We start from the raw sequence: 15,894 nt of genomic DNA on the forward strand, positions 1-15,894 counted from the left end.
GCAGGGGGCACGGGTTCGATCCCTGGTCAGGGAACTAAAATCCCACATGCCTCGTGGTGTGGCCAAACCAAAACAAAACAAAACAACTACACTTCAATAAAATAAATTTTAAAAAAAAGAAAGCTTTACAAGTTGAGCTGAGCCTGGAAAAGCTTGACAGATGGAAGATAAACAAAGAGCATTTCCAGGCAGCCAGAAGAGCATGTACAAAGGCACTGTGGTGCTACCAGAACACACAGGGTAGAATGTGCCAGAACTTCAGTATGGAAATACCACCAGACATCAATGAGGTCAGCCAAACTAAGCTCTCTTCCCTGTTATACGTGGGAGTCCCCAGTACGGGTTCCCGTCCCCATCTCTCCCTCCCCCTGGCCTCTCCAGGCTGATCCTCAAAGCAATACCCCCCAAGAACCATCTGAAGAAACTTGGCAGCCTGGTCACAGCGCCTGGAGGACCAAAACACATTCTTGCCTTTGAAAAATGGGCAGTAGAACACACACGATGTTAGAAGGACGTGAAAATTAATCTTGTGAAGTTAATAGAAGCACAGCAAGTTGGAAGAAAAATAATCACATTTCCCTCCTGCTAAATCATTATTTGCCCCCAGTAAAACCAATTATGTTCAAGAAAATAAGTTATCATTTTGGGGGGGGGGGGAATGGAGTCTTGATAAGTGCCTTTATTCCAGCAAATAAAACTCCAAGAGTGAATGCCTGACCTCCTGTATTTATGAAGGTCTGTGGGCAGCCTGAATGATATTTCTTAGAATGTTGGGGATGGACCATAATTCCCCTGGTAATCTGTGCATTTTTCCCAGGACCTGACCTCAAAACTGCTGTTTGTCTCTCGGAAAGAAGAAACACAGCTGTCTCCTGAACATCCTTAGACAGCCCCGGTGCCCGGCTAACCCCTCCCCCAACTCCCTTAGGCTTCCTCCTCCTAGCACTCTTGCCCAAAGCACACCCTTCGGGAAACAAGTCCTGCAGGTTTCTAACTTTTCCTCCCAAATATGCGGCAAAGACTTTGCTTCTAACAACACAGTCACAATACTACAGTAAACAACTACAGAGTGCTGACTAGGAGTTGGGGGTGACTCCCAGCACTTTATTGACACAGTGGGAGCCATCTGGCCCCCAGGGGGACAGGTGGCAATGTCTGGACCTATTTTGGGTTGTCACCCCTGAAGGGAGGGTGGGATCTAGTGGATAGAGGTCAGGGATGCTGCCAAGTACCCCGCAGTACACAGGGCTGCCCCCCATGACCAAAATACATTCCAACCCAGAATGCCACTAGTACACAGGTCGAGAAAACCTGCTTTACATGAATTCGCCCATTTAACCCTTGAGCAACTCTGAGGCAGAAACTATTGTCATCCATGGTTGACAAGTGAGTAAACTAGGGCAGACGGGCTTCAGAGCCCCAGGGGCATCCCGACCCAGGACCGGGCAGCCTCCACTCAAAGTACCTCCTTTGCAGGGATGTCACTGAATATTGGAGGGACAAGGCACTGAGCCTTAGACGGGTTCCCTCCCCCATATTCAGGCCAGCTGCTCCGGACCCCTCGCTGGGCACCACTGCTCTACCAGCCAAATCTGTACGGGACTCTGGCTGATGAAATTAAGAAGGGAAACCAGAGTGCTGTGAGCTCTGGGGGAGGCTGGCCTCTGGTCTCCTCAATCCTGACTCCCTGACCCCAGGGCCCGCTTGCCCCCTCCCCATGCTCTCTCCACCACTCCCCTCCCTTGTCCCTCAAGACTCCCAGGCCCTGGGGACTGAGGACCATTCTCCCTGGGGCCTCGGCCCTCACACAACCCTGTCCCACAGCCCGAGGTTGGGAACACAGGGGACAGTCAATTCCGGAAGGGCTCGGCAGGCCAGCAATGCCGGGAGGGGGGAATGAGCCGAATCTGGCACAGACCCTACCGAGCTGAGGCAGGAAAGTGCAGACCGTGACCTGGAACCAGCCAGGCAGCCGGTGGGACAGGAGTGCGGCAGCAAAGGAGGACAAGAAGGCCGGGAAGCGCGTTTTAAAGGATGCCCTTTCCAAGGAGGCAGCAGCCGCCACGGTCTCGGGAGTCTGATCAGGGACCTCGAGAGCTGGGATGGAGGACACACTCTCGGAAGACAACTGAACGTGTTAGTTTAGGCACGAAAAAAGAATCAAACAGATCCACGTGCCTGCAGACCCCAAAGTTCCAAACGCCGCAGAGTTTTGAGTAATTCACTTAATGGCAAAAATCCAGCGGAGATGAGACACGGGGTGGCTCTGGATCCGCGAGGTCTAGGAACAAAGCTGTCAAGTAAACAGGAAGGTTGGGGGGGGACGGAAGGAGGGAGGAAGGAAGGGGTTGTTTGAAGGCACCCTTTTCTTCTATGGCCAATTCCCTGTGGTTGAGGACCACTGTGCTCATCCCTGAATCTGGGACACACTTACTCCACCACGGCATCACTCCTCCTCCCTACCTACACGCAGGTTCAACTGCCCAGGTGAGCAGCTCGTTCAGAATGCTCATCTGCCCACGATGCTAGTCCATCACCAGACAACTTGTCTGTAACAAATAAAATAAAAATTAGCAAACTTCAGGAAAAGGAAAGCTCACGGGGCCACACTGCCCTTTTCCAATTAAAAGTAATGAAAACCATCACCAGAAATTGCGTATTTTCTCTATAGTAAGTTAACACCCACACAGTAAGCGAATCCGAGCGGTACTTTTTCTTGCTGCAAGCTCTCCCGCACACGTGATCTCTGTAGCTCCTCCCGGGCAGCTGAGAGGTGAGCACAGGCTCTGGGATTCTCCCAGGGCCCCGTGCAGGGCCTGAGGTTGGGGAGGTCAATAAGGTGGCACTGGGCTTCCCTGGTGGCGCAGTGGTTGAGAGTCCGCCTGTCGATGCACGCGGGTTCGTGCCCCGGTCCGGGAAGATCCCACGTGCCGCGGAGCTGCTGGGCCCGTGAGCCATGGCCGCTGAGCCTGCGCGTCCGGAGCCTGTGCTCCGCCACGGGAGAGGCCATAACAGTGAGAGGCCCGCGTACCGCAAAAAAAATAAAAATAAAAAATAAGGTGGCACTAAGTGTTGCACCCAGGCCTGGATTCGAGGCATTGACTCCTGGTCCAGAGCTCTTTAAAATCCCACACCATCAAGTCCCCTCACATCACTTTAAGTTACTGCAGTTCTGACTGATTTACCCTTACAGCCTTTTTCAGTGCCTGCTTGGTCATAAAGACAAGTGCTATTTCAGAAAATGAAGGTTCGTTCATTGCAGCACTATTCAGAATACCCAAGACATGGAAGCAACCTAAAGGTCCATCGACAGATGAATGGATAAAGAAAAGGTGGTACATATATACAATGGAATACTACAGCCATAAAAAAGATAAAAAAATAATAAAAATAATACAGCCATAGGGCTTCCCTGGTGGCGCAGTGGTTGCGAGTTCGCCTGCCGATGCAGGGGACATGGGTTCGTACCCCTGTCCGGGAAGATCCCACATGCCGCGGAGCGGCTGGGACCGTGAGCCATGGCCACTGAGCCTGTGTGTCTGGAGCCTGTGCTCCGCAACGGGAGAGGCCACAACAGTGAGAGGCCCGCGTACCAAAAAAAAATAATAATAATAATAATAATAATACAGCCATAAAAAACATAAAAAAATTTTTTAAATACAGCCATAAAAAAGAATGAAATAATGCCATTTGCAGCAACATGGATGGACCTAGAGATTATCATACTAAGTGAAATAAGTCAGAGAAAGACAAATATCATGTTATCACTTATATATGGAATCTAAAAAATGATACAAATGAACTTATTTACAAAACAGAAACAGACTCACAGACATAGAAAACAAGCTTATGGTTGCCAAAGGGGAAAAGGGGGCAGGGGGTGGATAAACTAGGAGTTTGGGATTAGCAGATACAAACTATTATATATATAACAGATAAGTAGCAAGTACCTACTGTATAACACAGGGAACTATATTCAACATCTTGTAATAAACTATAAAGGAAAAGAATGTGAAAAAGAATATATCTTTATTTCTATAGATATATTATGTATATATTAACTGAATCACTTTGCTGTACACCTGAAACTAACACAACATTGTAAATCAACTGTACTTCAATTACAAAAAAAAAAAGAAAATGAAGACTCCATTCTAACAAAGAAACAAAGGCTAACACTTAGAAGGGGACACAGTTCTCACTAGCAGGCTTTAGTAACCATCTTCTGAGGTCAAAAGAATTCAACAGGGCTTCCCTGGTGGCGCAGTGGTTGAGAGTCCGCCTGCCGATGCAGGGGATACGGGTTCGTGCCCCTGTCCGGGAGGATCCCACATGCCGCGGAGCGGCTGGGCCCGTGAGCCATGGCCGCTGAGCCTGTGCGTCCGGAGCCTGTGCTCCGCAACGGGAGAGGCCACAACAGTGAGAGGCCCGCGTACCACAAAAAAAAAAAAAAAAAAAAGAATTCAACAACCCAGGAATGGGGTCTGGGGTGCTGCATACATTTTACGGTGGTGAGAATAGGAACTGCCGACAAATATGAAGATGACCAATTTAGAGACCTTTCCTTATGCTCAAGGGTCCACTCCCCTGACCCCAGCAGCCTTCCGGATTAAGTACACAGCAAAGAACATCCTGAAATCTACAGGACATAAGTAGTGGAATATACCTCAAAGAAAAAGGCAGCATCTGTCCCCATTCACATCTCTTCACATCTTTGTAGGGGTCTGGCCATCTGTTCCGCCAAAGGATTCTCAGGGACTAAAAGGTATGAGATCTTACAACCCCTTTTGCTCAATGCCCATGTCGCCAACCGGTCCATCACAGCTCTTGCTGATCAATGGAAAACACACGGAGGAGATCCACATCCTCCTCCTCCTGCAGGGCACACAGCAAGACTACATTTCTGAGTCCCACGCGCTGGCCAGGGATGGAGCTCTGAACAAAAGAATGTGACCAGAAGGATGGCGCCACCTCCAGCCCTGGCAGGGAAGAAAATCTGTGAACTACCCTTCAGCTCTTTCTTTCCCCACCCCCAAATTAAGAGGCAAGGATGGGAAGGGTGGGAGGGAGGGAGATGCATGAGGGAAGGGATGTGGGAACAGATGTATATGTATGACTGATTCACTTTGTTATAAAGCAGAAACTAATTAAAAAAAAAAAAAAAGAGAAATCTAGAAACAATAAATGCTGGAGAGGGTGTGGAGAAAAGGGAACACTCTTGCACTGCTGGTGGGAATGTGAATTGGTACAGCCACTATGGAGAACGGTATGGAGGTTCCTTAAAAAACTACAAATAGAACTACCATATGACCCAGCAATCCCACTACTGGGCATATACCCTGAGAAAACCATAATTCCAAAAGAGACATGTACCAAAATGTTCATTGCAGCTCTATTCACAATAGCCCGGAGCTGGAAACAACCTAAGTGTCCATCATCGGATGAATGGATAAAGAAGATGTGGCACATATATACAATGGAATATTACTCAGCCATAAAAAGAAACGAAACTGAGCTATTTGTAATGAGGTGGATAGACCTAGAGTCTGTCATACAGAGTGAAGTTAGTCAGAAAGAGAAAGACAAATACCGTATGCTAACACATATATACGGAATTTAAAAAAAAAATGTCATGAAGAACCTAGGGGCAAAACGGGAATGAAGACGCAGACCTACTTGAGAATGGACTTGAGGATATGGGGAGGGGGAAGGGTGGGCTGTGACAAGGCGAAAGAGAGGCATGGACGTGTATACACTACCAAACGTCAGGTAGATAGATAGTGGGAAGCAGCCGCAGAGCACAGGGAGATCAGCTCGGTGCTTTGTGACCGCCTGGAGGGGTGGGATGGGGAGGGTGGGAGGGAGGGAGATGCATGAGGGAAGGGATGTGGGAACAGATGTATATGTATGACTGATTCACTTTGTTATAAAGCAGAAACTAATTAAAAAAATGAATAAATAAACTTAAAAAAAAAAAAAAAAAAAAAAAAAAAGAGGCAAGGAGCCCAAGATCCTGGCAGAGGGCACAGCCACAGACGATACCCTGGTCCCTGAATGACCTGATGGAACAGAGCTCCCGTGCCCGCTCCCCACCACCCACGTGGACTGGGACGTGAAGGAAAAACGAACATTCATTGTATGAAGCCAGCAAAACGGTGGGGCTGTTTGTTTACAGCAGCTAGGCAACCCTAATTCAGAACGGAAATCACAATAGTTACATTTATACCTAAAAGTATACCTAACGTATCCATATAAGTTAAACAAAATCAGCAAGATGGCATATAAATTGTGTATCACACTCTTGAGGAAAGGCAGCAGCAACTGTAAACAGCAAATAGGCCAGGATAAAGGCTGAATGAAGTTTTTGATGAGGGCTTCCCTGGTGGCGCAGTGGTTGGGAGTTCGCCCGCCAATGCAGGGGACAAGAGCAAATGTTGGTGAGGATGCGGAGAAACTGGATCTCTCTGTTTCCCTCTCTCTCTCCCTCTCCCTCCCTCCCTCCCTCCCTCTCTCTCTCTCTCTCTCTCTCTCTCTCTCTCTCTCTCTCTCTCTCTCTCTCACACACACACACACACACACACACACAAGCAGCTGGTGGGAACACAAAATGGCACAGCCGCTTGGGAAAAGTTTGGTAGTTTCTTAAAAAGCCAAACTACCTTTCCATTCAACAACTGCATTCCTGGGCATTTTTCCCAGAAGATGAAGACTTCCATTCACACAAAAACCTGTGCGTGAATGTTCACAGCAGCTTTACTCGTAACAGCCAAAACCCAGACATCCTTCAAACCACGGATACACACAGCAACCTGCTGACTCTCCTGAGACTTATGCTCAGCAAGAAAAGGCCATCCAAAAAGGTTACATACTGCAAGATCCCACTCATGTAACATTCTTGAAATTACAACATTATAGAAATGGAGAACAGATTAATGGTTGCCAGGGAGTCTGCGGGAAGGGCAAAGGGAGGTGGGTTTGGCAACAAAAGGACAGGACGGGTCCTTGGGATGATGGAGATGCTCTTATCTTCTTCAATGTCAGTATCCGGGTTCTGATACCGTGTTGCAGTTTTGCAAGATACAACCTCGGGGGAAAAATTGTAGTGGGTACAAAGGATCTCTCTGTACTATTTCTTACAACTGTTGGGTCTGTAATTATCTGAAAATTCCAAAGTTAATGAAGACAAAAAGGGAGAGGAAGGAGGGAAGGAAGAAAAGAAAAAGGGGGAAAGGAAGAAGGAAGGAGGGAAGGAAGAGAAAAAGGAGAGACAGAGAGACGGCAGGTGCCCTTGGGCACTGTGGCTTCTCGGCTGTACCCAGCACGGGGCTCACAACTGCCTGTTTCTTTCTCCGTGTCTGCACTACCTGCATCCTCAGAGGTCACAAGAGAACAAGAGAAAGAACTATTCACACACATTAAGACAATCCTGATGAGACGTCTGATATTCTGGGCCAACACTGGCACTACAATAAACTTAAAATTTTTATAGTGTTTCCAAAGTAAAATCAGGTTTGTAGAAATAGAATATGCCTTAATTTCATTTTTCTGCAACTCCAGTGAATGAAAATGTCTGCATTTCTATTTACTTACAATCAAATCAAATTTTTCTTCCCCCAAAGTAGCAGCTTGCTTGCTACTCTAAGCAACAAACAGGATCTCTCAGCAACTCTCACACTCCCAAACTTACTGGGATATTACACTATTCCTAGCAATTATCATCGCGCAGGGTTAATCTGAATACACACGTCACAATCCCTAACACCAAGTAAAATGTCACATCCCCCTAATATGGGGGCAAAACACACCATTAAGACAACAAGTTTGGAAGAGAAGCATTCCTCCAGCCACCGTGACTGTCAAATCCAAACAGGAAATCACTTGTCACTACATTTCTAAACTGCGCTTTATTAAATAAAAAATTACTGGGCTTCCCTGGTGGCGCAGTGGTTGAGAGTCCGCCTGCCGTTGCAGGGGACACGGGTTCGTGCCCCGGCCCGGGAGGATCCCACATGCCGCGGAGCGGCTGGGCCCGTGAGCCATGGCCGCTGAGCCTGCGCGTCCGGAGCCTGTGCTCCGCAACGGGAGAGGCCACAACAGTGAGAGGCCCGCGTATCACCAAAAAAAAAAAAAAAAAATTACTAAAAGCACCGCTCCATGGCATACCTGGCTTATCGCAAACGCTGATCTCAGGGCTTTGTGCTCTGAGGACATGATCTCAGTGAATCCCCACCGGTCTTTGCAGTAGGCAGGCTTGGGTCCACTTTCCAGATGAGGAAACTGAGGCTAAGAAAGCAGGAATAACTTGCTCAAGGGCCACAGGACAACTAAGAGGCAGAAGTTAAAGACGTCTCGGTGCCAGTGCCCACATCCCCTGTTTGAGGTTTGCCTGGAGCGGAGCGTGAAGGGCACGCTGAGGTCACTGGTGTTCGTTCAATCTGCCTGCAGCAAAGCTAAAGGCTGGAAGGAGAACCGCAGTCTCGCCCAGGCTGCTCTCCACACCACGTCCATTCCTGTTCTACTGCTGCCGTAACGCATCACCACACCCTTGGCAGTGGAGAACCAGCTGCATTCATTATCTCACTGTGCTCCAGGTCAGATACCCAGTGGCTCTGGGTCTCAAAGTCGAGGTGTTGGTTGGCTGGGTTCCACGGGAGGCTCTAGGATGAATGTTTCCAGGCTTATTCAGGGGTGCCGGCAGAATCCAGCTGTAATTGCAGGACTGAGGTCCCCATTTCCCTGCTGGCTGTCAGCTGGGGCCAACCTCAGCTCCCTGAGGCCCCTGCCTGGTAGCAAGTGGACCTCGACATCTCCGGGCCAGCATCCAGGCATGGAACCCTCCCAGGCTCGGAATCGCTCTGACTCCGCTTCTGCTGAAGCGCTCTTGTGCGAGCAGACAGAGAAAGTTCTCTGCTTTGGGGGCCCACGTGGGTAACCCAGGACCACCTCCGCACCTCAGGGTTTACAGCCGTAATCTCATCTGCCAAGTCCCTTTTGCCGTGTCACACACCACATTCACGCGTCCTGGACACTTGGAGGGCCGTTATTCTGCCTTCTATGCCATCACTGAGATGTGAGCATGCCAGCCTCAGATGTGACGGCTGCCTCTTTGCACCTCATCTGAAGAACAGGATCCACATGAACACAAACAATTTCACTGGTGTTGGGACGTTATGACTCTGCCTAGCTGGGGGATGACAGGATAGTTCATCTGGTCCAACCCCTCAGTGTGACAGTTAGGTCAAAGTTCACGTCCCTGTTAATAAACCAGGTCTGTAAACACCCACCAAACTCAAGCCCAAGGGGAGAAATTAACAGGCTGGTCAATTTCACAGGCGACCCCACCACCACCACCACCACCACCACCACCACCATGAATGCGGGGGGAGGGGGGGAACCAGCGTTTCCTGCCTTTGCTGAGCGAGCAACAGATCAGCTGTTTACCCCTTTCCTGATTCCACAAAGTAAATAAATAACTGAAGTGTCTCATTTACAAACAATGCTTCTAACAGATCCTAAGTACTTGCAAACAATGAGCTGTGATTCATGTTTCCAAATGAGATGGAGTTTTACCATTTTCTCTCCCCTCGTGTTTCATTTACTGGCCAAGTCACTGGCCTGGTGGAAGCCTGGCCGCCCACAGACCCACCAGGGCCCATCTAGGGAAACACAGTCCTGTTGTGAGGCTCCCCCAAAAAGCGCTGTCGTTGGTAAAGGGGATCTCCAGTAATTTTCCCTTAGGCAGAAAGAGGAATTAAACTCGTGGAAATGAATCCCTACATCCAACACTTACAGCTTCCTAGCCAGCCCACTCCCTGAGAACCAGCGGAATCCTCCCCGGCAAACTCCCAGACAAGAGGGCAGCCTGACTCAAGCGTCCTCGGCTTCCCCTGCCCCAAATGGGGAACTCGAGGAGCTCCAGTCCTGCACGCCCTCCCCGACAGGGGGTCCAGTGATTTAAAGTTCCTCCTGCTACTGACAGAGTTGTGCTGTCTGGCCCTCTCCACCTGGTGAAACTAGGCAGGACAACCCCCTCCCATCTCCCCTGCCTGACAGCCACGCACATCCTTCCCAGAACTGGCTCCAAACCCTCCAGGATACTCTTCTTCTCTGGAAACTTTTCAACTTGGAGTTTTCCTAAAACCAAAGTGTTAGCCAAAGGTGTGATGTTAGAAGTCACTGCCGTGACTGCTAGCAAAGCTTCTGGAAGGCATGTGACTTACCGTGGGAAGGACACAACCACGCTTGTGCCCACAGCTGCCTCCCCAGTGGGGAGACCCTGCTTGTGGGTCTCTACTTGTGAATGTTCCCTTTGGTCATGAGACACAAGTCACTCCACAGGTATGGACACCTCCAGGGTTCTCACTGACACCATCCAGGTCACCCTGGGAGCCAAGGGTATCAAAGTGACCTTAAAGAGAGGTCCCTCGCCCATCTCCTGGTGAGCACAGTGGGGTGATCATGAACTCTAGAGCCACCACCAGGGTTCAGTTTCAGGATGGAGCACTTACTAGTGGCGCTAGACTGTCCCTTGCCTCTGAGAAGTGGGAGGGACAGTAGTCTCCACCACACAGGACTGAGAGGGCAAGTCCTGAGCAGGAGCGGTGGGCTCTGCTGCCCCCTGCCTGGCCCCCGCCTCTCCCCAGGGCTCCAGCTTCTCTTCCATCTCTAAGCACTGCGTTCCCTGAGGGTCTGCCCTCAGCCCTCCCCTCAGACACAGCATCCCAGCAGGCTCACTGCAGCCCAGACACCCCCCCATGCCGCCCCACACCCGAAGTTGATCCAGCAGGAATCTCCACACCCAAACCTCCCTCATCCAATGTGGATCGATGAGGACCTTTCTATCGGGGCTGAAACCAGCTGAATGGGCACAGGATGCTGCTTACAAACTCAGCTGCACTCGGAAGCCCAGCTCTGCTGCTGGCCTTTGTAGATGTGCCTGAGCCTCAGAGGCCCCATCTCTGAAACAGGGGTGGGAAGGGAATTCAGCCACAGTGGTCCTGGAGCAGCGCCACCTGTGCAACAAGCCCCTGCAGGCCCAGAGGGGACCTAGAACCGTCCCAATGTCTAGGCCAGCTCCGCTCTACGTCCCTGGCATCTAGCAGAAGCATCACAGAAAGAAAAGAGAGAACCCTGGGGGCCAGAACCACCCAGGCTTCCCAAAAGTGGGAGGGCCTAAACCACACCAGCAGCGGGAGTGGGCTGCTCCCCGCAAAGGCTCAGGGTCCGGAGGGCAGGGCGGGGCGGGCCGCAGGGTCTGGAACCCCAGGAGGGCACCACCTGGCTTCGGAGGGGAGGCCAAGGCTACAAAAGGCCTTGCAAGTCAGGCAGAGTGCAGCCTGGCTGAAGAGGTACTCAAGGACGCCTCTGGATCGTGGAGCAGGAGCAAAGAGGGACTGAAGCCAACTGGGAAGCCGTGCGGAGGGGGAGACCAGCCGCGGGCCCAGAGAGAGCCTCCGGTGTGCAAGTTAAGAGAAGGCAAAGCACCCACAGGCCTCCGCAGGCCAGGCTACCAACCCCCGCCAGGAGGGCGGCAAGCGCACGGGGTCTGGGGGGCTGCTTGCTTTGCCATGAAGGAGAGCCTCCGACTCTGGAATGTGTACTTGGTCCGAAACGTAAACTTGCAGCCGACCCTCCCTACTCCCCCCAGGAAGCGACAGAAAACAGCGGAGCCAAAACAGGTCCCCGCCCTTCGCAACCCGCTCCCGGCCCCGGGGACCCCGGAGCGCTCGGCCGCTGGTTTCCGAGGGTCCCGCGCCGTCCAGGCCAGGACCACCGAGCGGCAGGCGGCGCGATCGGCCAGCCCCGGTCGCACACGCCACCTCCCACCGGGGGAGAGCACAGTTCTTCGCTCTAGTCGCTGCAACTTGAAACTGTCGGCCCGGAGCCGCAGACACTGAGCACAACTTCATCCGAAAAGCAAAAAAGGCGCGGCCGAACAATGCCGCCGGGGCCTCCCGGCCCGGCCCGGCCCGGCCCAGCTGGGGTCGAGGCGTCGGGGGCAGCCCCGGGGGCTGGAAGGCTCCGCCGCCGGGGTGCCCGCCCGAGAGCTGGACGTCGGAGGGGACACCCTCGGGAAGTGACACAAGCCTCCCCCCACCCCCGCGTGTCCCCGGCCCGGCTCGCGCGGGCTCCGGAGCGGGCGCGGGGACAGCGTGCGCCCGGGGTCCGAGTGGGCAGTGCCCGCCGACGGACCCTCAGGCGGGCAGGGCGGGGACGCGGGTTCCCGGCCTCCGCGGTCCCGCCGCGTCCCGCCCGCGCCGCCCGGGCTGCCGGCAACAGGCTCCCGGGCACCCCCGCCCCGCCCCGCCGGCCCGGAGCGCGGCGCGCGGGAGGTGCTCACCCACGCCGTATTTCTCCTCCCGCTTGGTGGGCACCCAGCGCGTCATGCCGCCGCCCGCGTCCCGGCGCCCAGGCCGCCGCCGCCGCTCCGCCAGGAAACTCCGCGCCTAGGCCGCCATTTTCCATTCCTTTCGAGCCGCGACAGGATGGGGTGGAAAAAGTTTGCGGCGGAGGCGGTGTCATGTGGGGCGGGGCGGGCGGAGCGTCGCGGGCCGGATGGGAAAGGCCGGGAGCGCCGGCGGGAGGCGGGACGGCGGCGGGCGGGGGGCCGTGGCCCACGACCCCACCCCCCGAGGAGAAGCCCCGCAGGGGCGTCGTCTCCCCCTTATCCACGGAGCCCTCCCGGGGGCTGGATCTCATACACTGAGAGGGGTGCGCCCTGGCCGGCAGGTGGGCAGGGGGATTCTTGGCAATTTGTGAAGCTTGTGGCTTGCACAGCCCCGGGTTAGACTGGCGCGCGGTGATGGGACGTCCCCAACTCAGTTTCCGCCTTGGTGGGGGGGAGGCCTGGAGCTGAGCAAACCCGCAGGTTCCCTGGGAGGAGCCTTCCCGGAGCACGTGGTTCATTCATTCATTTGACAAACATTAACTGAGCACCTACCCAGTGCCCGGGTGCGCTAGGAGCACCACACTAGCCAAGCTAGGGCCACCCCGTGATGAACAGAATTACAAGAGGTGGGTCGGCTCCTCGTGCTTGAGCGGGGACACCCAGGGCTGGCGGGAGGAGATGGTGCAGTGCTGGTCAGGGAGCGCTTACCGGGGAGGTGACCTCTCGCTGGAGTGTGGAATGAGTGCATTTACCCGGAGAGGCCAAGAGGGAAAGGCAGGCAAGGCCCCGCTGGGGCCCAGAGACCTTAGCCTCCTTGGGCCCCCAGAAACTTCTGCCAGCTGAGTAGGACTCAAGGTCTGTGAAGTGGGGAAAGAGGGGAAGAGATGCTGTCCTGGAGAGGAAACCCCGGGCCTGGTCTGGAGCAGACACACTGGCCTCTTAGGAACGTGGTCTTCACCCTGTCAGAGTTCTCAGACTGTTGTGTTTTCCACAGCAGTAGAAGATGAGGCTTCAGATTTCTCCAAGGAAAAACTTATAACAACACACACACACACACAGTTATTTTTACCATAATTTCAGAAAAGAATAGAAAAGGTCAAAACCAAGAAAAGGAGGAATGAGACAGCTTCAGAATGAAGACAGCCCGTAAAATGGAGTAAATTGGGTGTCATGGAATATTAACTGGCTGGCCGCCTCCTCATGACCCCAAGAGCCAGTGACAAGGCAGTAGGCCTGAAAGCCTTCAAGGATTGGACGAAGGAAGGTAAAAAAAGATTGGAAAGCCCCGTGGGGTAGGGACAGCGCTGGACGGCAGAGCTGGGGAAGGGGCTGGTAGGGCCTAGGAAAGGCCAGGAAGGCCACCATTCTGCTGTAGGGAATGCCCATCACCTCTCCTTGGGACCACTTTGAGAAAGGGAAATCTCAACATTCCACCCAGAACATACATTAATTAAACACTTGAGAATGCCCTAAGGGCTTGTCAGTTTGGATGGCTGAGAGGCAACCTCCTACGTACAGAGGATAATATATGACTTGAGAGTTCACGGACATCAACCACTGATTTATAGAAAATTGCAGGCCCTGCTTTACTGATAAGGAACTTAAGTCCCACAGAAGGAAGGAGACTGAGCTCCAATCACACACAACCTCATGTACACACTTAAACCCTCCTGTAGAAAGAAACCTCAGGAGCTCAGGCCCTGACCCCGTGGCCTGGTGACTCGGACCCTTGAAGGAGAAGCACGGTGAAAGTGCTGTACAGGAGAAGTAGGGCACTCTGAGACAAATGACATGTCGGCCTGACCTACTCCAAATCAGGACGGGTTTCCCTGAGAAAACAGAGAAAGCCAAGACTTTAAGGAAAAGCAGAGACTAGCAGAGGGAACAGCATGTGCAAAGGCCCTGGGGTGGGAAGGAGCACAAATCCTTCAAGGAACTTATAGGCCACTGTGGCTGAAGCACAGGGAACCAGGGGAAAAGGGCCAAGAAGTGGGCCTGCAGTAGAAGGGCCTTCTAGGTCTTGTTAGGAACTTGGAATTCTGCAAGGAAAACCTGGAAAACATTTTAGTGATACTGATCTGTCTTGTGCCCAGTTTTAGTTTCGCTTGTGTGGCTACATGTTGGGGAAGATGACGTATTGTAGTGAAAGACCAGGGGCTTGAGAGCCACGCACATCTCAGAGTCCTGGCCTTGCCATTGCCAGCTGTGTGACCGTTCTTCCATTTCTAGCATTTTCTGCTTGTAAGCCTTAGGGTTCTGAGAGCCCTAGGGGTTGTAAGCCTTCTGCTTGTAAGCCTTAGGGTTCTGAGAGCCCTACATATAAACTAGGGGTAATGGTACCAACCTCACACAGCTCTTCTGAGGATCAAAGGTGAAGATATTTCTGAACAGGTAAGACATCCTCTAGCTCTGCTTGGTTTCCTCATCTGATGCTGCCCCCAGGTTTTTTGCTTCATAACATGATGGTTAACATTTTCTAGAGCAGTTTCCACTTTCACCCTGATAAAGGTGACCCACTGAATAGATAAATAAATGTGGAGTGGGATTTGTATACTTTTGTAAGACACTCATAAAAATAAATTTCTAAATAAGAATTTTAAAACTCCAGATGGACCACAGACCATGTGTTGGAGACAATGAAGTTTTGGTCCCATTATTGCGATGTTTGGCCACTGTCCCTGAAGCACTGAGAGGTTTGTCGGCGTTCCCTGGCTGACTCTGACAGTGGTATCATCTTGCGGCTCTAAATCGAGTCTGGGCCCTGGCTCCTTTCCCTGTGGTTGCTTGAGCTCCAGACTGGCATCATCTCCAATTCCACGAGCCCTGGGTGGTTATAGTGAGTTGGCATTTTTAACTCCTGAGTTGACGTGGCTGGGCCACAGAGCTCAGCCATACCTCCCAGGCATCACGCAGGACTTGGATCTCTGCCGTGCTTGCAGGTGTGACCCGCCCAAGAGCACTGTGGCTCTGAGTAGCCCAGTCCTAAGCATCAGTGGGCGTTCAGACTAGTGACCCCCTCCCAAGATAAGGCAGAATCTTGCGATGGAGCCATGAAAAAACATAACTGATATTACAGTTTTAATTTTTGAAAGTTAAAATTGGGACTTCCCAGGTGGTCCAGTGGCTAAGACTCTGCTCTCCCAATGCAGGGGGCCCGGGTTCGATCCCTGGTCAGGGAGCTAGATCCCACATGCCTCAACTAAGAGTTCACATGCTTCAACTAAAGATCCCGTGCAGGGACTTCCCTGGTGGTGCAATGGTTGAGAGTCTGCCTGCCAATACAGGAGACACGGGTTCAATCCCTGGTCCGGGAAGATCCCACATGCGGTGGAGCAACTAAGCCCGTGCGCCACAACTACTGAGCCTGCGCTCTAGGGCCCGCGAGCCACAACTACTGAAGCCCGCCCGCCTAGAGCCCGTGCTCCGCAGCAAGAGAAGCCACTGCAGTGAGAAACACTAGAAGCCACCGCAGTGAGAAGCCCGCACACCAGAATGAAGAGTAGCCC

General features: G+C 52.4%; 1 protein-coding gene across 2 annotated transcripts in view; it reads right to left on the minus strand.

Moving 5' to 3' along the window:
• Nucleotides 1-12,523, minus strand: part of DOCK1 (dedicator of cytokinesis 1) — a 535,086-nt gene extending 522,563 nt beyond the window's left edge. For both annotated transcript variants that reach the window (XM_081220288.1, XM_081220287.1), the window contains exon 1: nt 12,341-12,523. In XM_081220288.1, coding sequence (XP_081076414.1) covers nt 12,341-12,386 — 46 coding nt within the window. In that variant the 5' untranslated portion in view covers nt 12,387-12,523. The remainder of the gene's footprint in view (nt 1-12,340) is intronic.
• Nucleotides 12,524-15,894: the final 3,371 nt, after the last annotated feature.

Source organism: Mesoplodon bidens (assembly GCF_964165515.1).
Source record: "Mesoplodon bidens genome assembly, chromosome: 1".
In the NCBI taxonomy this organism is placed as follows: Eukaryota; Metazoa; Chordata; class Mammalia; order Artiodactyla; family Ziphiidae; genus Mesoplodon; species Mesoplodon bidens.